This window comes from Erithacus rubecula, assembly GCF_903797595.1.
Source record: "Erithacus rubecula genome assembly, chromosome: 8".
Classification (NCBI taxonomy): Eukaryota; Metazoa; Chordata; class Aves; order Passeriformes; family Muscicapidae; genus Erithacus; species Erithacus rubecula.
In genome coordinates, this window is record NC_136659.1 from 35,143,484 (window position 1) to 35,164,063 (window position 20,580).

General features: G+C 45.3%; 2 protein-coding genes across 4 annotated transcripts in view; one reads left to right on the forward strand and one right to left on the reverse strand.

Moving 5' to 3' along the window:
* Nucleotides 1–993: 993 nt before the first annotated feature.
* On the reverse strand, nt 994–13,364 carry ORC4 (origin recognition complex subunit 4). Of its 2 annotated transcripts, none has more exons than XM_079311846.1 (14): nt 13,178–13,364; nt 11,996–12,067; nt 11,230–11,306; nt 9,873–9,963; nt 8,521–8,596; nt 8,108–8,193; nt 7,001–7,049; nt 6,371–6,522; nt 4,951–5,124; nt 4,527–4,613; nt 3,363–3,471; nt 2,930–3,025; nt 2,784–2,851; nt 994–1,710 (listed from the first exon to the last, which is right to left on the reverse strand). In XM_079311846.1, exons 1-14 carry the CDS (start codon nt 13,244–13,246, stop codon nt 1,522–1,524), a joined length of 1,395 nt encoding a protein of 464 aa, XP_079167972.1. In that variant the 5' UTR covers nt 13,247–13,364; the 3' UTR covers nt 994–1,521. The 2 variants fall into 2 exon arrangements, with proteins under 2 accessions (XP_079167972.1, XP_079167971.1); XM_079311845.1 differs by having other exon boundaries at nt 13,169–13,330.
* A 217-nt stretch (nt 13,365–13,581) lies between these two features.
* Nucleotides 13,582–20,580, forward strand: part of MBD5 (methyl-CpG binding domain protein 5) — a 102,013-nt gene continuing 95,014 nt past the window's right edge. For both annotated transcript variants that reach the window (XM_079310859.1, XM_079310860.1), the window contains exon 1: nt 13,582–14,017. The gene's annotated coding sequence lies outside the window, so the exon portion shown is untranslated. The remainder of the gene's footprint in view (nt 14,018–20,580) is intronic.

Sequence of the window (20,580 nt, forward strand, 5' to 3'; positions counted from 1 at the left end):
GAATCCCACCCTGTCCTTCTCCAGGGGCACCTCGGGGCCTCTGACCCTGCCAGGCTGATTCCATTCCGTGCTGTTGGAGATCTGATGCCAAAACTGAAGCTGTGTCCAAGTCCCTGCTGTGTGTGCCCCTCCCCTTGGAGCTGCTCCTGCCTTTGGGATATCCCTGCTCAGTTCCTGCTCACTCCCTGGGATTTCCCAGCATCATGTAGCGTCCCTGAGGAGAGGCTGCTCCTCCCAGAGCTCTGGAGTGGGTCAGAACCATCTCCCCGAGCTGCCTCAGGGCCTTGGCAGTGAATTCCTGCTTTGGGGAATGTGCCAGGGAGGATTCTGGCAGCGTCCCTGCCTGGCCTCACCAGGTGTGGTTTTTAAGTGAGGGTGACAAGTTCCTGTCCCAAGTCCTCCCAGCTGCTGGAGGGGGTTGAAGCAGTGCTGGAATGGCCCAGGAGCACAGGGGTGCAGCTCTCACTCCTCAGTGTAACCAGTGCTGACACGTGTCCTGCTCCCATCAGCATCCACACAATCAGGCAGGTCACCCCTCTCCTCTTTTCCAGCTTTTTTTAACCTTTTTTAAGGCGTTGCTGTTGATCAGGAACACTTGGTACAAAACACAGGAAGCTGCAATGCACATCCCTGGGCAAAACGACTCCAGTAGCATCCTTGATGGAACATCTGTTACCTCAGATACTCAACCAGCAGGACTGCTTTGCTTTCTCCCTCCCTTGGTTTTTTTCAGTCCATCTCCTCTTTGTTACCTCTCGAGTTTGGTGAGCAATTACTTTGACTTTCCTCTTTGTATTTGTCAGTGTTTTGGGCACAGGTTGTTGTACTACTGTCAAAAGGCACTTGCTGCTTTTCTGCAAGTGCCAAAAAAATCCAACCAACCCCCCCTCGCCCTCAATAAAGTGATTGTTAAATATTGTACAAATACAAATGTATACTCTGCCCTCTTCCCCAGCGGGAAAATAAAAAAATGTGACTACTCTGACTTGCAAATGCTTCTTTGAAAACTTTATTTTAAACTCACGGGGATGGTCCTACAGCAGTTCTTGAGCCAGAATCTTGAGTTTTGCTACAAAAATCAGTTATGGAAACATGTTACCTTGTACTTGGCACAAAGTAGCCCGTGCAAACTGAAGCCGGTTGGATTGAACCTCATGAAGTAAATTAGGTTGTGATTAAAGATTTAATTGGGTAAATTTTCCATGTCAAGTCAGATTTGAGATGGAAAAGTGCAGTGTGAGCTTTGAGCTGATGGGGCTGTAGAAGGGAACCAGGAGAGCAAAGGCTGAGCAGATGCAGAGCCCTCAGCCAGAGGGACAAACTGCAGAGCTTGGACTTCAAGAGATAACAGCGAGAGCAGGAGTTGGCACTGAGCTAAAAGCACCTGGGGCAGTGAGGGAGGCACAGTCCTGGCTGCTGGAAGGGAGCAGCAGCACCGTCCCCATGAGGAAATCCCACACGGATCAGCAAAGCAAGCTGCTGCAGAACCTCTCTGAGGGCGAGCAGTGGCTCCTGTGGGGCTCAGAGCCAGCTGAGGGAGGAGGCTGCCCACTGCTTGACATCGGTGGGGCAGTTGGGGTAGAGCTGCAGCGCCTCCATGATCTGCCTGCTGTCCAGCAGCAGCCGCAGCAGCAGGAACTCGCGCTGCGCCCGCGCCCACGGCCGCTCCAGCGGCTGCACCAGCTCCAGCTGCAGCAGGTGCTCAAAGGCCTGCAGGGACAGAGGGAACTGCAGCCTGCCCACAGAGCACCCAGAGACCCACAGAGCACCCACTGAGCACCCACTGCACCCCACAGAGACCCACAGACCCACAGAGCACCCAGAGACCCACAGAGCACCCACTGAGCACCCACTGCACCCCACAGAGCACCCAGAGACCCACAGAGCACCCACTGAGCACCCACTGCACCCCACAGAGATCCACAGAGCACCCACAGAGCACCCACAGAGCACCCACAGAGCACCCCACAGAGCACCCCACAGAGCACCCCACAGAGCACCCCACAGAGCACCCACAGAGCACCCCACAGAGACCCACAGAGCACCCAGAGACCCACTGAGACCCACAGAGACCCACAGAGCACCCAGAGACCCACAGAGACCCACTGCACCCCACAGAGCACCCACAGAGACCCACAGAGCACCCACAGAGCACCCACTGCGCCCCACAGAGCACCCACTGCGCCCCACAGAGCACCCAGAGACCCACAGAGACCCACAGAGCACCCAGAGACCCACAGAGCACCCACTGAGCACCCACTGAGCACCCAGAGACCCACAGAGACCCACAGAGCACCCAGAGACCCACAGAGCACCCACAGAGCACCCACTGAGACCCACTGCACCCCACAGAGCACCCAGAGACCCACAGAGCACCCAGAGACCCACAGAGCACCCACAGAGCACCCACTGCACCCCACAGAGCACCCAGAGACCCACAGAGACCCACTGCGCCCCACAGAGACCCACAGAGCACCCACAGAGACCCACTGCACCCCACAGAGCACCCAGAGACCCACAGAGACCCACTGCGCCCCACAGAGACCCACAGAGCACCCACAGAGACCCACTGCACCCCACAGAGCACCCACAGAGCACCACAGAGCACCCCACAGAGCACCCCACAGAGCACCCCGAGACCCACTGCGCCCCACAGAGAACCACAGAGACCCACAGAGAACCCACTCCCCTTCTAGGAGTTCTAGCTCTCCCTCCCAATCTGCACTCTGGGACTAAACCCTAAATGTTTTACAGCTAAAAACAAAAATGCACTTCATGCTCACCTTCATGACAACTGGCTTCTCAAAGTTGTACATGGAATGTGCCTTCCTCTGGATGAACTTCTGGAATTCTGTACCAGGAGGAGGAAAAGGGCAGTGAGAAGGAAGGGAGTGGTGTGGGGGTTGCAGAGCTCAGGCATTGCTCTCACCATTGTAAACCATCTGGAAGTTGAATGGTTCTCCATCATAGACCTCATTCAGGTGCTTCATGGCTATGATGAGGCAGATTTCCAGCACAGACAAACCTGCAGGCAAAGACAAGAATCCCAAGCATTACCCTTGAGCACATCCCAAACACAGGCAGTTCACCCACTCTGTGCACTCCTCTATTTTTATATGCTCTGGGCCCCACCCACTGGTGTTCTGTACCTTTATTATACAAAGAAATTCCAGAACTGGATAAGAGAAAATTTGCTTGCTGTGTATTTGCAGCAGCAATATTCAGGAATGGGCAGTTCCCACCAAAAGCAGGAAGGATCTAAGCTGGCACTGTTGTAGCCCCAGGCAGTGTGAGCTCAGAGCAGGCTCCCTGCACAGCATCCTTCCCCTGCAGGAGCAGCTCTGGGAGAAGAGGAGCTTTACCATGGACAATGTTTGCCTTGGAGTCGGTGCTGTGCTGCCTGCTGGCCTCCTGCAGGTCTGCAGCTGTGAGCAGGGGGTGGTGCACAGTCACTGCACTGCCAGCCAGCATCTGCAACAGAGACACAGCTCACTCCCAGCTCCTCACCCTCCTGGCCAGGAGCTCCCAATTCCCAATATCCATCCCTGCCCTCTGGCAGTGGGAGCCATTCCCTTCATCCCTTGTCCCCTGACCCTCTCCAGCTCTCCTGGAGACACTTTAGACACTGGAAGTGCCCCAAGGTCTCCTCAAAACTTTCTCCACAGTCTGTCCAGGAACTCCTTCCTCATCCCTGCAGAATCTGTATTAATGTGTTTTTTCTGGGAAGCTGACTTTGAGAACAAAAGGGCTCTTTGCAAAGGAAGAGCTCAGCCCATGCTGCAGAAAGCTGAGGGGAAGTTGAGCCCCAGCTGTGGCTGCCATCAGCTCCTTTCCTGGCCTCCCTGCAGCCCCAGGTCAGCTCTGAGTGCCCTGCACCAGGAATCATCTGGATCCTCTAACCAGCACTCCCAAGAAAAGGGCTCTGCTCAGGCTCTGATGGTGCCTCTGAGCCCTGCAGGGAGGAGCTGTGGGCTCTGGAGCCAGCCCAGGGGCAGGTACAGGCAGGGGGCTTCTCACACTCACACAAGCACAGGGATATTTCAGGATTGTTAAATAAGTGTTATTTATCCTCTGTATAAGTGTCAGTGTGTTTATATGAGCTGTGTTCAAAAGGAGAATTGGGTAGGCAGCTTAAATTTAAAACAGACCCTCCAAGAGAGCTGCAGCTGCTGTGTGGTGATGGGAGGAAGTTCAAGTAGAAAAAATAGGTTTCAGTATCAGCAGATGTCAGGATTCACCAGGAACCAAAAAGAGTCTCAGAAAGGAAAAAAATAGTTTCAAAGGGTTTCACCTACAGTTTTGGTTTATAAATGGAGAAAGTTCAATAGGAAAAGCTCAGGCCCATCTGCACTGAACAGTCCATCCTCACAACAGGAGCCAGCCCCAGCCTGACACAGCCTGCAAGGAGCAGCAGTGGCACAAGGCTGATCAATGATGTTTGAGGCAAGCTGAGCTGAATGGCCTGAGAGCAGGAGAGCTGCTCCCTCAGCTGCAGGCCAGCAGGTGACTGTGAGCCCCAGACTCACCAGGAGCAGCTGCAGCGAGCGCAGGTCTTTGCTGTGCTGGAAGAGCTGCTGCAGCACGTCCTGCACAGCCTTATCCTCTGCCAGGAGCTGCAACAACAACAAAGAGACATTTTCAATCATTTCATACTCACCTGCAAAACTAACAGCTCAATAATTCTTTGGAAGAGCTCACACTTATCAATGTAATTTTGATGTCCAACCTCAGCTTTCTGGTTTTTATCTGAGACAATTTTACCTCCAGATTTCAATAAGCAAAGATTCTCTATAATAATTTAAATTTTCCCACACTCAGCCAGTGAAAGGAAATGCCAAACTTAGGTAAAAGCTTCACACTTTTACTGGTAAAGTGTATAAAGTAAACCAGTTTTACACTGTTCTCACTTTAGATTTTTTCCTAAAATCAAGTATAAAATGTTTTAAATACCTGAACATTATTATTCCACTTTTGTGCAAAAGGTTCATCAGGAAATTCAGCAGGAAGAGAAAGCTGTTTCTTAAAAATCTTGATGTACTGTTTAAAATCAAAGGAATTCATCAAATAGATCTGCCTGTGGGAAAACCTTGACTTTACTCTCTTCTCCAAGAGCTCCAGGATATCCTAGAAAGGAAAAAAAAAAGGAAAAACATAATTAAAAAGCAGATGAATTTGGTGTTTTCTTCACTACAGCACAGACAAATCACTGAAGTGTGCTGAAAAAAGAAAGAATTATTGAATTCTCAAGGCTTAAAAATGTTGTAACATAAGTTAAATGCTCCACCAAGCCCTTTGCTGCTGATTTTAATTGATGTGCCTTGCAATGGCACCAAGCATCCCAGCCCACGTGATGCTCCACATCACACAGGATCATCTGTTGCTAGGAAACCCAGCACCATTTCTCCATAGATTATGGAAATATTTCAGCTACTTAAGGCTGAATCAAACCCTGCAGCCTGTCAGGGCTCTGGACAAGTTGTGTGGTCACACTGGGGCTGGCAGCTGACAGCCCACGTGCTTTTTGTCAGCCTGGGAGAATACAGCTTCAAAATCCCAAAAAAGAGCCAAAAAAAAACCTCTCAGAAACAGCAGCTGTCAGTTCTGGAGACACTTCCTTAGTTAAACTCAGAATGGGATAAAGGGTTCTAAATAATGGGTGAGGAGCACACCAGGCTCAGGACAGTGATGATGCAAAAGGAAAGATTGTAATTTATTAAATCAGCAATTAACTTTTCTATTAACTTGTGGAAATTTGCCCAGCTGGGTATCACCTAATCCCAGTCAAACTGAGATTCAGGCTCTGATAAGAGATCTGAATTATTCTTCCTGTTACAACCCAACTATCTTCAGCACCAACAGTTCAGTGTGAAAACAGGATCAGTTCTATCAAGTTCCCATAGTGTTCCCCAGAATGATTTACACACAAACTGCCCACAATTCAACATAATGTCATTGGAAAATCACAGAAAATTGAACAGGGATCCTAAACCCATTTTATAGCAAAAGTGAAGTGGTTACTTAAAAAAAGAGATTTAAACATGTCCTTGCCATCTGCCAACCAAGAAATTCAGGAGCCCCTCCAAAGAGTGAATATTGAATTCACACAGTCTGATATTGAATGGGTGTCCTTGGGAATGTTGGTTTGCTCCTTTAGCAGTGAAACTGAAAGCTTTGGGCATCTTCAACTTGCTCTCAGCACAAATTAGTTGCTTTATTTTTTTCATCCCCCTTCCCAATTCAAAAGTTAGGAAAATGGGTAATTGAGAAAAGTCTCTTAGGAAATTAAATTCCAGGGAAGGAGTTATTCCAACTAAGACAAAAGTCACTCTAAACCAGCTACAAGTTTGAATGAGGCAATGGCATTTCTTACCTGCCTACAGGTGAGTCCAATCACTGTCACTGGGGTCTGAGCAGACTGGGAGATGTCAAACAGGTTGTAGAGCAGGGTCTGATTCTTGTGGTGGACAAACAAATCAAATTCATCCAGGACAAACAAAATTGGGCAGCTGCTGGTTCTGTTTCCTGAGGGAAATTTGGAGAGTTAGCATTAAACTTCTATTGTTACAGCTTTCTTTAATGATGGGGTTATAAAAATGCAGATTTTCTTTCAGTTCTCACTAAGCCCCCCTTTCCTATAGGTGCAACAGCAAAAAGGAAAATATATGGAAAAACTGAGAAGGTTTTGTAGTGTTGTGCCAAGCAGCATTTCTGGCTACAAGGACAGACAGACTTGGCAAATTTTGTTTTAAAAACAGGATTTTTAATAGCAACAATCTGGAAAAAATAATCTGTCCTTCACCATGCAAGCCTTTACAGTACATATATATATATATATATATATATATATACTGTATGTAGTAATCAGTATTAACTATTTTTTATATTATTTGTAACCATGACACATTCTGGGTTAAGATTCTTCATTCCACCTGTAGAAGAGCAAACTCCACTTTTCAGTCAGGTGACCCAGAGTCTCAAAACAGGGTTTTTTAGTGTTTACCTTTCCTCAGAGCTTCAAGGAGGAAGGCAAGGTTTTCAGCAAAACTGCCCTAGACAGAGAATAAAGGAGTTTCAGAATGGATTTGCAGTGTCATTCTCAGAATTAACTACAGCAAATTCACACATGAAATAGAGGCCATTTCCTCCCAAAACCATGTTTTCAAAAATATCCCATGCTGTATAATCAAACTCCTCAGGACAAGAAAAATGACAGATAACTATATTCATCCATTTTTTTTTTCCAGTCTGAAATCCCCAAACTGGCAAAAATTAGTGATCAGGAGAATACCTGCAATCAGCTAAATTCCCAAGCAGCTCTGTCCATCCTGAAATAGCTGTTGCATCCTCATTTCCCAGCCACACACATGGAAAAAGTGCCACTTAATGTGTTCCACTGAGAAGGAGCAGGATGCAGAGTTTAACTGAACTTTATTGAATAGATGGAAGCATCAAACACTTCTGAAAAAAGCACCCTGTTCCTGTTACACAAATTCCCCCACTCTGCAGCACTGCAGGTGTGAGGTGAGAAATAATGAACTGAAGAACACAAGCCCTATCAAAGGGGGCAGAAAAGCCAATTTAACCTCTGGGTGTGAGTTACAGAAAATGAGGGAAATTTATTTTCAAGCATTTGGGTTACTCTGCTGTCTTCAGTATTAATGTAAATCTGTTTATCTGTGGGAAAAGGGAAATAGCAGCAAATATTTTAATAGAAATATCATGGAAAATGAGAGCTCTACATAGCCTGGATAGACTTCCTTCTTGGATATCCAAAAAAAGATTGATAATATATTAAAGATTCTGCTTTTTGGTTAGTTAATTTGCTAATTCTTCATTTTGAAATGTTAAAAACAACATTTCCAAATTCCCCACCCCTCAGAACAAAGTTTCTTTGGAACACTTCAGTTTGTTTCAAGAAGGGGCTTGCTAAGAGAGATTTCCCTTTTTCCCTGCTGCAAGGCACAGGTTGATGTATTTTTAATTAATAATAAAGGTGCTCAATCAGCAAAGGGAACCTGAGCACTTGTGTGGAACTGCTGGCAGTCTCAGCCCACAAAGCCCCAGTTTCCCAGGAAAGGGCTTTTGAGGGGGAGGTGAAGTTACTCACAAAAACTTTGTCCCCAACCACATTTTCCAGCTGCAGCTGCCTGGTGATCTCCTTCAGGGCCACTTTGTCATTTGTCTGCAGAAGCCCTGAAAGAAAAGGATTCTCCATGAGGAACTGGCAAAAATCCTTCACTCCCACAGGAAACTTAACCAGCAGCTTCTTCCCCTCTCCAGCCTTACAAAGCTTTGCCTTTTTTAAAGTTAGGCTGGGCAGGAGTTCTCTTTAATTCTGTCACTAAGAGCACAGAAGTCTCCTCCATATAAAGGATACAAAGAGAAGCACTTTGGAGCTCACAGACAAACATGTCCATAATTTAGGCTGGACTAAATGGCTGAAAGACAGAATTTTACTCAGTACATACAAAATACAGAACTGAATATAACAGAACCCTGGATCAATGATGTTTTACTTGCCATTCAGATGGACTTCCAAGAGGTTCTCTCTCACTTGTTCCATTTCCCTGAGATCTTTTAAGACGTGATTTAATAACTAGGAAAGAAAAAATACAGAATTTCTGTGAGAAGATTAATTTTTTAACAGCAAGGAAAGTGAGATTACAGATATTATAGAATAAGAAAGGGGGTGTGAGGTTTCATTGGGGAACATGCTTGAGTAATTTCCAGACTAAAATACTAAAATGACAACTTTGCATTCACCAGGATGACTGTGGCAATCACATTTGTTCATTCTGCTGAACTGGGAGGGAAAAGAAAATAACTCTGGTATTTCAGTCACTTATTTTTTGGGGTATTATCTGGGGCTTTTGCCTTAATCAAAAAGCTTTATGAATTTGAGATGTGAGAGAGTTGGTGCCATATTCAGCTTCATGGCTTCTTTAGATGATGTAGAAAGAAACTCTCTGCCTTAAATCTTAAAAGAAACTCTGCTTATTCTTTCCTTCTGGAAGACAAAACTAACACTGCACCAACTACACCAACTGCTGCTTATAAAACTCCCAAATTTGCTGTCCATCAAGAACTTGTTACTCATAAAAGCCAAAAGGAACTTGTAATAAAATATCTGTAAGTAGTAGAAATGTTAAATTTAAAAATTAAAAGACTATTATTTGCTTTGGTTTCTTCAGAGGCAGATTTGTAGCTCCTACCTATGTGCAAGTATAAATATATAAATATACACACACAATTTTCTTTACTTTACAGCATGTTTCAATTGATGTATAAAAAGGAAACAATTCATTCTGCATAGCTGATTTTGCTAACTTATATTCTGTCTATATTTCTGGATGAAAACATAAATTTTCATGACATCATTTAATGCAAACATCAAAGACCTGAATGTTTGACTAATGCTGAAGTATTACACACTTAACTGAGAGGTCATCTCTTTATGTGCCTCAGCTAAGGGGAATTCCCTTAAATTACAAAACCTACAAAAACTTACAAACCATAACCACCAAACAATACCCTGCTCCATGGCAGTTCAATATTCCTGACCATTCCCTGCATGCACACAGCTAGGGAGAAACCCATCCCTCAGCCTACTCCTTTTTTAGAGCTTTTTTTACAGTGAAGGCCCAGAAACAGGTTAATGAAAGAGTAATCAGAATAGTTCTGATTTGGTTCAGAATTGCAACGCCAAGTGCTAGGAAGAGATTTCTCCACGCTGCTCCCGAACAGAATTAGCCCCAGCAAGTGGTGGAATGTTTAGAATTTCTGTGCAAAGCATCAGCAGCTGTGTCTGTCCAGCAGCTGCAGAGGGTGCAGAGCAGGGGGGCTGTGCTGGAGCCCCCAGGGGCTGCTCCTACCGTGCTTTTCCCGGAGCCGCGGGGGCCGATCACGAGGGCGGAATTGCTCTCCCCGTGCACCGTGGTTCTTCTCAGCAGCTCCAGCAAATGTCTGCCTTGGAAACAGAAAAAGGCTCAAAAGCTCAGAGCTGACAGCGTTCCCCAAATCAAGGGGAAATTCAAAGAATAAAACTCAACCCACTTCAGCTTGATGAGAGCCAATGCTCAGGGCATGCAAAATGTAATACAATAAAGTACAGAGGGCTCAGTGATCAGAGCTCTGAAAATGCTTTAAAATATTAAAACATGCAGAAGTTGAGAGTATCACTAATTCATCAATTCTCTGCTGTGAAAGGACAGACTGCAATAATCATTTCTTTCTTTAAGAAATAGATTGCTTGCTCTAAATTACCTGCAGATGGACTCATCACCCCAGTTAAAGTCCTTAGAGCAACCACTGACACCTCCAATTCCCAAGTGTTTACACATCAATAATAATGTGGAATATGGAATCCTGACATCCTGCTAATGCTTCTGAAGGGTGGGAGTCCTCATGGAGCAGCTGGGGTTTGTTCATTTTTTGAGAGCCAAGCCCAGCCAAGAGCTCTGATACATTTTGGGAAGGAAAAAAAAAATCAGAGCTGGGGAGTGTTTCCCTCCAGGAGAATTCACTGCCAGTGAACACTGAGTAGAACACTGCCTGTAAATTCCTCTTGTATTGGAAACTTGTGCTCACATCAGGTGATTGCACTTACATAGTCAGTCTTGGAAAAATTAATTGTTTAAAAGGAGTTCTTTAAATACCTGTTTGTTATCTGCAGAATTTGACCTGCATCTGTATTGTCCCAATAAGTCCCTTCCTCCTAACCCTAAATTCCACATCTGGATGGCTCCAGAAGTAGGTTTAAATATGGGCCTCTACTTCAACAAACATGAATGCTGCCACAGAAATTTTGAGTTCTAACACTGTTCACCAACAAACAGGAAAAAATCTGAAGTAAAAATAAAGTATCACAGCAAGGGAATTTAACTTCTTGCTTTGCCAGGATATTACACAGTCTTAGAACATGCACTGGAAATATCTTTCAATCTCAAAAACAAAAGTGCTTCATGAATGAGAGATGTGAAACAAGGACAAGAAATCCAAAACTCAGAGTCTGACAAAACCAGAAGGGAACAGTTGTACAAAAACTCTTAAAATCTGAGGCAAGGAATTTTTAGAAGCATTGGGCTGGAAGTCATTTAAAGCTGTACCACTTAATAAAAGAGAGAATCAAAGTTCTGCCTTCACCAGATTATTTTAATACTGCAGTTAAATTATACTATAATTTATATATACTATAAATGATGTATAAATTATATAATACTGCTCACTGACCTGTACTGCTGCTCCATCCCAAAGAGTTTTCCAGCAGTACAATTGTGACAGAATCTCTCACGTAAGATTTTTTGCACCTATGGATCAAACACAGGACAGGAAAAAAATGTTTGGGGCTTCAAACATCAGAATTTACCAATAATGTAACTACAGCAATAAAATAACAGTAAATTAGGCACTATTCTACAATACATAAAACTTTAATGGCATCAATGATAGAGGTCTTGAAAGGAAAAATAAAGATGCAGGAGGCAGAATATTGTTGTAATATTACATAAAGGAGAAAAGCAATTAGAGGAGATTAAAATATGTAAGAAATCACTGACCCAGAAGTAATTCCTTGCAGGATGCATTGTGGTTTTAACCAGGAACTTTGGGAAAACAGGAGAGTAAAGGTTAAAAAAACCAAACAAACTAAAAACAGATTTGGCAGCTGCTGTCCTGGTGCTAAAAAAAGTCATCTGGGTTCTGATTCACACTACAAACTGGAAGATAAAAAACCCTAAATGGATAAAAATAGATTTATGCACATCTGTTGCCACAAACAAGACCATCCTTTCAGTTTTTCACTACATTATTACTGCAGCAGGTGAGAAAGTGAAAGAAATACAACTGGAAAAAGCCATTTACAGCCCTCATAATTGTATCCAGTATTTGTCCAAGTCTTTGAAACTGGTCTTGGAAAAAAAAACCAAAAACATGAATGGCAGAGGATGGAAAAGCTCCATAACTTGAAAACAAAGTAATGAATAAAGATATTACTGACCTGGGAAATGCACTCAGCACTTTCTGCACTGCTCTCCTTCAGCTTACGCTTGCTCATTGCTGAAGGTTTCATCTTTGGAGGAGAAAAGATAAATGTTTTATTAAATAGCATCACTTTCCAAACAATCCTAGTGAGAAACTGGACTTGGATGTTGGTCATTTTTAATGACTGAAACAAACATTTATTCTTAATTAATAAAGATGCAACAGACCATCTTCCTAGTGAAAAAGAACCAAAAGACTGGAAGCATTTTAAATTTATTTCTGATAACATTAAACCCACTTTTACACACATCTCCTAAACAGCACTGGCTTTAGGATGCTTCACAGAGTTTAAAATAAAATACTGATGTTCCTGCAGATGAAACAAGCTACAAGCACACATTACAACACAACAATGAAGTTTTTACAGGAATAAGTGGCCATCCTTGTTTATAATGTGCAGCTTATTGCAATAACCACAGCAACTCTCTAGATAAGCTCTGAAGGGGACTAGAAGGGGTCCTAAGGGGATTGGGGGTCTCTGAGGAGATTTAGGTAGATCCAGAAGGGGTTTGAGGGGAAACCTGAAGGGATTGGGGGATCATGATAGGATTGAGAAGTTTGAGTGGGTTCTGAGGGAGATTCAAGAGAGCCTGAGGGAATTAGGGGGATCTAAGGGAGGCTCTGAGAGGAATTTGGGGGAGATTTAAAGGTCTTGAGGAAGACATGAAGGGTTTGGGGGTGGTCCTGAGGGATTGGGAATTTACAGGGCTAGGAGGGTCTGGGAATGCTCTGAAAAGGAATGGGGGGGAGGGGAGTGTCCATGAGGGAGCAGGGGAAGGGGAGTGGGAATGGGGAAGGTGGGGGTCTGAGGGGTTTGAATTTTCGGGGCCGTGACGACCCTGGTGAGGGAAGGGAGAGGTCCCAAAGAGCTTGGGAGGGTCCTGAGGGGCTGGGGCGGGTTTTGGGAGAACCCATGAGGAAATGGGGGAAGACCCTATAGGGCTTGAAGGGTCCTAGGGGTGTTTTTCATCCCACCTCCCCTCACGCCGTTTTCCCGCTTCTTCTCCATCACCTGAGGGGTGGCCGCTCGCACGCTGCCCTCAGCCCTCGCCTCAGCCTCGCACGGCACCGAGACCCCTCCCCGGCAGCCATCCACCCCCTCCCACACCGACCCCCCAGCGCCCGTCACCCTCCTCACAGGCTGCATCCGCGGCTCCCTCAGAGATGCCGCAGCCCGAGCAGATGAAGGGCGGGCGGGGGGGCGCATCCTGGACTGGGGGTTAAATCTCCGCCGCCGCCCTCACGGCGCTGCCCTCACGGCGCTTTCCCGCCTCTCTTCCCTCACCTGAGGGCGGGTCCCGCCCCCCCCGAGCGCGCGCGCTCCCACCGGCCCCCGCGCGCGCCGCCCCCTCACGTCACCGCGCGCTCCCCCCTCCCTGTCCCGTCACTTCCTCCCCGTCCATTTCCCTCCCTCCCTCCCTCTTCCTTCCCCCTCATCCACTTCCTTCCTCCCAGTCCCGGATCCGTTTCCGGGAGCGGCGCGCGCGGCGCTGTGGGAAGTCGTCGTCCCCCGTCCCCCCCCCCCCCCCCGTTTCCCCCCCCCCTTCCTCCCCGCGGCCTCCCGAGCTCCCCCGGGGCGCATGCGCGGTGGCGGCCGCCGCTGCTGCCTCCCCTCCTCTTCCTCCTCCTCCTCCTCCTCCTCCTCCTTCTTCTCCTCCTCCTCCTCCTCCTCCTTCCCGACAGCGGCGGCGGCGATGAGGAGGAGCGCGGGGGGGGGCGGCGGCGGGACGGCCGGTTGTTCGCGCCGCTGAAGGGACACGAAGCAGCGCCGCGCCGAGGCGGGGGCGGGGGGCCCCGAGTCGCTGCCCCCCCCGCAGCCCCGCCGGGGAGTTTCTTCCACATCCCCCCCAAAACACACCGAGACCCCCCCCCCGTCCCTCGGGGGCGGCCCCGCGGAGCGCCGCTCCCTCCTCCTCCTCCCCCTTTATTACCCTTTGTGTGCGTCTCCGCCTTCCTCCCTGCGCCCGGGGGCCCTGAGGTGAGTGCGGGGGGAGCGGCGGGGCGGGGGGGGGGTTTGTTTACCCCGTGTTTACCCCCTGTTTACCCCGGGGGGGCACCGCCTGTCACTCCGGGCCCCTTGCCGGCGCCCCCCCGGCCCAGCTTTGTTGTCGGGGGATGCTCGGGGATGCTGCTCTGGGCCCCTCCGGAGCGGCAGGGGAAGGGGGCGATGGTGGCGGGGGCGCCGGCCAAAGTTCGGGGTGGTGCGGTGGGTGCTGAGCCCCGGCCGAGTCCCCAAAGTCTTGTTTTCCTGCCGTAACAGGGTTGCCCCCCAGCTTCCAGGCCGTTGTTTGACTTATTGTTTGAGTTATTAAACCCCTGCCGTGGTGAAGGTACAAAGACCACTTGTACAAAGACCCTTTCCCGAGCTGAACTTCCAGGGATAGGCAGTGCAAGAGCTGGACTTGGTGTTTGCAGGGTTGGGATGTGGTTTGGTAGCAGCCCCTGGTTATCGGTGGTGCCCGGCTATATTTGGGCAATGGTTTGTTCAAATCTATATGTCGGGATGTGTTTTTCCATGGTTTTCTGCTGGGAAGGCCAAGTGTCTCCATCCCTGCTCACGGTGTTGGTCAGGTGCTGCTGGTGGGCTGACCTGACCGTGTTTTCTGCTGGTTCATGTGTTAAAACGTCTGAAATAGGTTAAAATGGAATGGCTTTAAATGTCAGACTAAATTCTGGACTCGAGGAAACGTTGGGAGAAGCCTTCTAGATGTTTGCAAGGATCCAGAAGTAAGAGTTGGGGCATTAACACCGAGTTGAAATGAGTCCCCTTACACGAGTAGGATGTTTATATAGAAATTGCTGTTGTCTGATTATTTCTGGAGCTTAATTATGTCCTCTGTAATTTCTGAAAGACGGTCAGAGCGCTTTGGTTTATTTTTTTTTTTTTGGTTTATTAAGTGCTATGGAGTAGGCCATGAGTGTGTGTTCCAGAGGGGCATCCCAGTTAATCCCAGTTAAATGGTGGTCAGCAGAGAGTGTGTGTCATCTGTGCCTCATGCTGAAGGATGCCCACAAGAAAGAGCTCTCCTGACATGCTGGGCTATCTCCCATTTCTAATTTGTACACACGTGTCTGGTGTGAAGCAGCAATTTTGGGATGGGGCTGGGAAGAGTTTGTGAGAGCCATAATTTGATGGGGTGGAAGGAATAGGAGAAAACCAGATAACTTGGCAATGTTGTGATGGAGAATTGGAGGTAGCAGCCATAACTGTAGTTCTTTCTAACAGTTTGCTGCTAGTTTTCTTTTTGCTTGTGATAACTTTGGGTTTAAACCTGTGGGGGAAAAACCTCAATGGTGACAATCCCCCAAATCAGCAGATCTGTGTCTGAGCACCCACAATTTAAACATGTGACTCTCCTCTTAGTTTACTACAGGTAGGAGTTGGACAGGCAAAGCCTGTCCAAGAGTAAAGGACATAATTTCATTCTTTTATTTCATGACAGTGCTGCTTTTCTCAACCTGAGATCCCATGGATTTGCTTTCCTCTGTAGATGGAAGCCTGTAGTGGCTGCAGAATTACATTCCCTGTGTGTGTAGAGCTGCAGCTCTTCCCCCAACTTCCATGGCCTACAGTGATGTGATACATTAATTATTACAGGGATTTAACCATCTCCTTGTGCTTCAGTCCTTCAAGTAGCTATGGTTTGGTTTAATATGGTTACACTGTAAAACTGAGCAGGGTTCTGAAGCTGGGCAGAACAGTTTTGGGTTTTTTCTTGCTTTAAATCCTGGAGATAAAACGACTGATAAACCTTCATTTCCACAGGCCTCCAGTCCTGCAGCTGGGTCTGTGCTGGAGGGAGAGCTGTGGCATTGGGGTGGGAAGGAAGCACTGCTGGCACTGGGATTCTGGGTGGTAATTCCTGCATTTCTGCAGGCTTAGCACAAAAGGGTCTCGGGCTAATTTGGGGCTTCTGGCTGCTGTCACAACCTTCCAAGAACTGAAGGAATTGAATCTTTCAACCTGTGCTAGGAAAGATTGTGATTTATCAAGGGCTGTAACTAAAAGGCAACACAGTTTCCTTTTATTTGGGTTCATATGCTCTTTCTGCTTCAATTATCAATATATTTACAGGTGCTAATTGCTTTTAGAAAAACTTTGCGTGGATTTTCCAATTCTTTATCTTTGGGGACAGAATTAATAATTATTTTGCTGTATTCTGAGTCAGTGGCTTCCTGGGCTCTGAGGGCAGATAGTTTGGAATTAGCAAGGACTGCGCTGAACATAAAGATGCTGTTTCGGGCCTGACTTTAACAATGTTTCTGTGAAATTTGCTACTGTACCTTCCTTTGTGGCCGGATGAGTTGGTCTCTATTTGGATTAGGGAGGCGGATGTTTGAGGAGAAGCTTTATGATGCAATACCTTCAATAATTGAACTTTTCTTGTACAACTTGCACTCCTTTGGGTCTTTGGCTGTGGAGGGATCAGTGTTTCTCCTTGTTGAAAAGCACTGGAGATCCTGGCATCAGTCACAGTCCAAGATGGAATGCTTTGGGTTTCAGCTGGGTTATTTAATTTGCTATGTCAGTGGATTTATTTTCTTTTTTTCTACTGTTCCTCATGGCTGTTCCTTCTCTGTGGAGGATCAGTGGCTGGAGTGGTGTGAGTGCACCATGAGTTTGTGGCTCCCTGTGGATGTTCCCTGTGGAAAGCAGCAGCCAGGTGGGAGGCCCCTCGTGCCCATCTGGAGCCCCACTAATGTCCCAGTGGCTCTCTATGGACTTAAGAGGCCACGTGCACAAAGCAGTTCATGGCCAGGGACACCAATTTTTCAAGTGGCTGAGCTTCCTTTGCAAAAATCCCATCAAATTTTTGGAAGAGTGGGGAATTCTGTTGTTCTTTCAGGCTTGTTGGGTTGTCTGAGGGTTTAGTTTTGTTTGGTTGTCCCTGTGTTGGTTCTTGTTCTCAGTAGAAATCAGAATTACCATTGATTAAAAAGAACATTAAAAGATACAGGATACATTTATTTCCTTTTTAATGTTCTTATGTCATTAAGGACCTGCTTATTCTTTTAAAGAGTTGCTTGAACATTGGAAACCACAGGCTCTCATTGGCTTTTCTTTGTATTTATTTTTGGAACTATGAGGTGGAATAATACTGCTCAATCAGTTCCAAATGGGCCTGCACAGGAACCAAGGCTGGTATTAGGGATGAAATTTTGGAAGCTCATTGGAAAAAGCTTTCAGGATGCTTTAATTTTTCTTTGTGTATCTGGAGCTAAACGAAGAGGGAATAAAACAAAATGCAGCAGTTAAGAAACTGAGAAGTGCTGACTCCTTCCCTCTCTTGAATTCCAAGTTCTTTATTATAGCAATTCCTATTTTCTTGATGAATCGTCTAGAAAGGAGTTCAGACTTGCTACTATTTTTAAATCAAGGTAAAATTTGTCAAAATCACTTGGACTACAACATTCCAAAGTGCACGAGCACACATGCAAATGAGTTTAGCTGCACACACAAACACACATTGATAAAGGAGCATCTCCAAGAAGTGTAAAAACCCCAATCATTGGAACTTTGCAGTGCTGCTGGAAGGTCCCTGTGGCTCCCAGGATGTGCATTGGGAGCCCCCCAGCTCCAGGCTCTGGTGCTGTGTCCCAGCAATCAGTGAATCCCTGCCATGGCTATTCATAGAGCTTTGTCAAATGAGTTGTTCATCTGGGTTTATCTGCAGCCTGACAGGTGTTGCCAGCCCCAAAATCTCCCCTGCCTCCCATCCTTGCCATGGCAATGACTAAGGAACAAATCCTGCACTGGGAGCTGGAGATGCCCAAGATATTTCATACAAGATTTTTTTTTTTTTTTCCTGAAATATTCTGTTTAAATATGCTTAAAAATGAAACTTACAAATTATTATAAACCTTTATTCTTTCATTTATTACTCTGGTTAAATTCAATGTGCTGTTTATTTTATATATTTTTATTTTCCAGAAAATGTTTTAAAGTAAGCAAGCAATATTTTAATTCTTATCCTGCCACAATATCTGATAACCAAAACCTGTAGAAGCAATATATTAATTCATTACTCTGCTATAAGGTAAAATTGAGGCTTGGAATAAAAAAAAAATATATTGTCATAATTTTTGCTTAGTCTACAATTTCAGTGACATTAAAGGCAGAATTATTTTGATGTCTGAGTAATCTGAAATGTAAAAAATATGAGGGTCCTTCATTTGCAGCATCAGTGGCCTCACTCAGGAAAATTCCTAAATGAGGGAAGCAGAACAGTTGTCAATTGTTTGCACAACAAATCCTGCTGGATCAAATGGTGATATTCCCAACATTTAGATCAAGGAAGGCAGGAGATAAATGTTGCCTTGTACCCCAGTGCCAAATGAAACAAACACAGCCTAAGTTAGGAGAAAATTTGGCCAGCTAGAACCTGGGCCTACATATCATAAATACAGATAGTCAGAATTTTCCATTCATGCTGCCTGATGGTTGGAAAAACATGGAAATTCAATTTTGCTTGGCCAATTTTAGACTTGATTTTTAAGCTCTGGAAGATGGTTGCCAACCTGTTATTTAGGATTATCTGTTGTGATAAATGAAAGAATATGTGAAACATTTGGGTTTGTCTTGATCCTTTAAGCTTTTACCTGTCTACTTCATGTATATATACATATATAATGCATATCTCATGTATATGTAAATATATATATATGGATATATAGGTGACTAGGCCCACTAGAATGAGTACAAATTTCATGTATTTTGGTTACACTGAAGCTGTAGCATTGAACATTATAAACATAGCCTTATATTTTTGGCTGTGTTTGTCCTTAATCTATTTAATTTAATTTAATTTTTTTACTTTAGAGACTGATGCGATGAAGCTTTATGTATCTATTTAATTTTTTTTTTTATATAAGCACACTGTCAATTTAAGGAGATAAATTTTATTTGTTTTAACTGTGTGTAGATGAGAAGCACAAAAAAATATTTTGCTGGATCCTCTCATCCAAACTCTAGATAAGAAGAATTTTTTTTTAGTATCTGCTATTTTTGGAAGAAAACACTGCAAAAGTGAACAAATGAGATCATTGATTCAAGAAACAAAGTAGTCAGGAATTTGTGAGCTGGTTTTTTTAGAACAGAACTTCCTTTTGTGTTTTAGGGGTTGGGGGCAGGAGAGGGATAGTTGTTCCCTCGTAATCTTTATGGGGAAGAGGCTTGGATCAGATTTCAGAGGTGATGTGTTGGCACAGACTGGTGATGCAATGTGGTGTTGTCTTCTTGTTCCTGAGATGGCAAATATTGCAAATTTTTCTGGCTTTTTAGGTGTTTCTGGAAGGCTCATCCCATGTTTCTCAAAGAGTAACTCCCTTTGAAAACTTAATCATTTTCCTGAGGAAATATGAATTTTCCCCATTGATACTCTGCTGGGAAAGTTTTGGTTTTTCAAGATGCTGTTTAAAATTACTTCTCCTCCTAGTGCATTGCTGGGTTAGGGAGTGCAGTGGAAGGGTTTGTTTGTGCTGATGGCTCAGAGCCCCTGGGCATGGGCAAACCTCAGTCAGAGCTGAACCTTCTCTTGCCTCAATAGGGCAGGGAGCTGCAGAAAGCATCAAAACCAAGCAGAGAACTGTGATTCCCCCCAAAAAATTCCTTCCACTGCTTCCTTTCAGCTTCAGAACTTGGAAAGACTGGCATCTGTGTTTGGGACTGTGTCTCTTCAAGGTTTTCAGTGGAAGTTTTCTCCTAAATGTCAGAGCTGCCAGCAAAATCCTTCTACCACAGCCCTTGTGTTGTCCAAACTTGGAAGCACCATTGGCTTTTCCCTGAATTTCACAAAATTTCATTCATTTGTCACAGCTGAGAGCTGTGAAATCCTACCTGCTCAGAGTAGCAAGAATGGACAAAAAGAAAACCTAAACCCAAAAATCCCATGTAATACTTAAAACTTGAGAATGATGTTTGAGTTTAAGGACGTGTCCTTAAAAATCTGTGAGTTGTTGGAGCCTTTTAAAAGGCACGTGGTTCCCCTTGAAGTTGCCTGGGTGTTATTAAGTAATAAAGCAGGGCTGTGTCTGTGGGCCAGCTGAAGCAAACCATATCTGGGCTGGAGGCTATTGGTTCCTCACCTCTGTTTTAAAATTAGTCCAATCATTTGCAGTGTGATTCATTTCTAAAAATGTCTTGTCCATCTGTGCAGGGTGCCCTGGCTGGAGCCTTGCAGTGCTGCTGGGGATTTGCTAAAAGTTGTGTTACTCCCAGGACATCTTGTATCTCACTTTTCTTTGATAAATATGTTCATTCAGGCATGAAGTTGGGTATTGAAAAGTGTGGTGTGGGTGATTTTAATTTTTGGAAGTGTCTATCCAATGTTTCTACTCTTGAGACTCTACTAGTGAAAGTGTAGATATGAAATCTTCATGGGGAAAAATAAATGTAATAATAATATTAGTCTATTCTGTTTTCACTGCTAAAATATTTATCAGTTTCTTAGATGCTGGATCAAGCCCTAAAACTGAATTTTTCCTGAGTTGTAACTTCACAAAGGTCTTGGGGAACCAAACTTGTAACAAAGTAATGCTCCC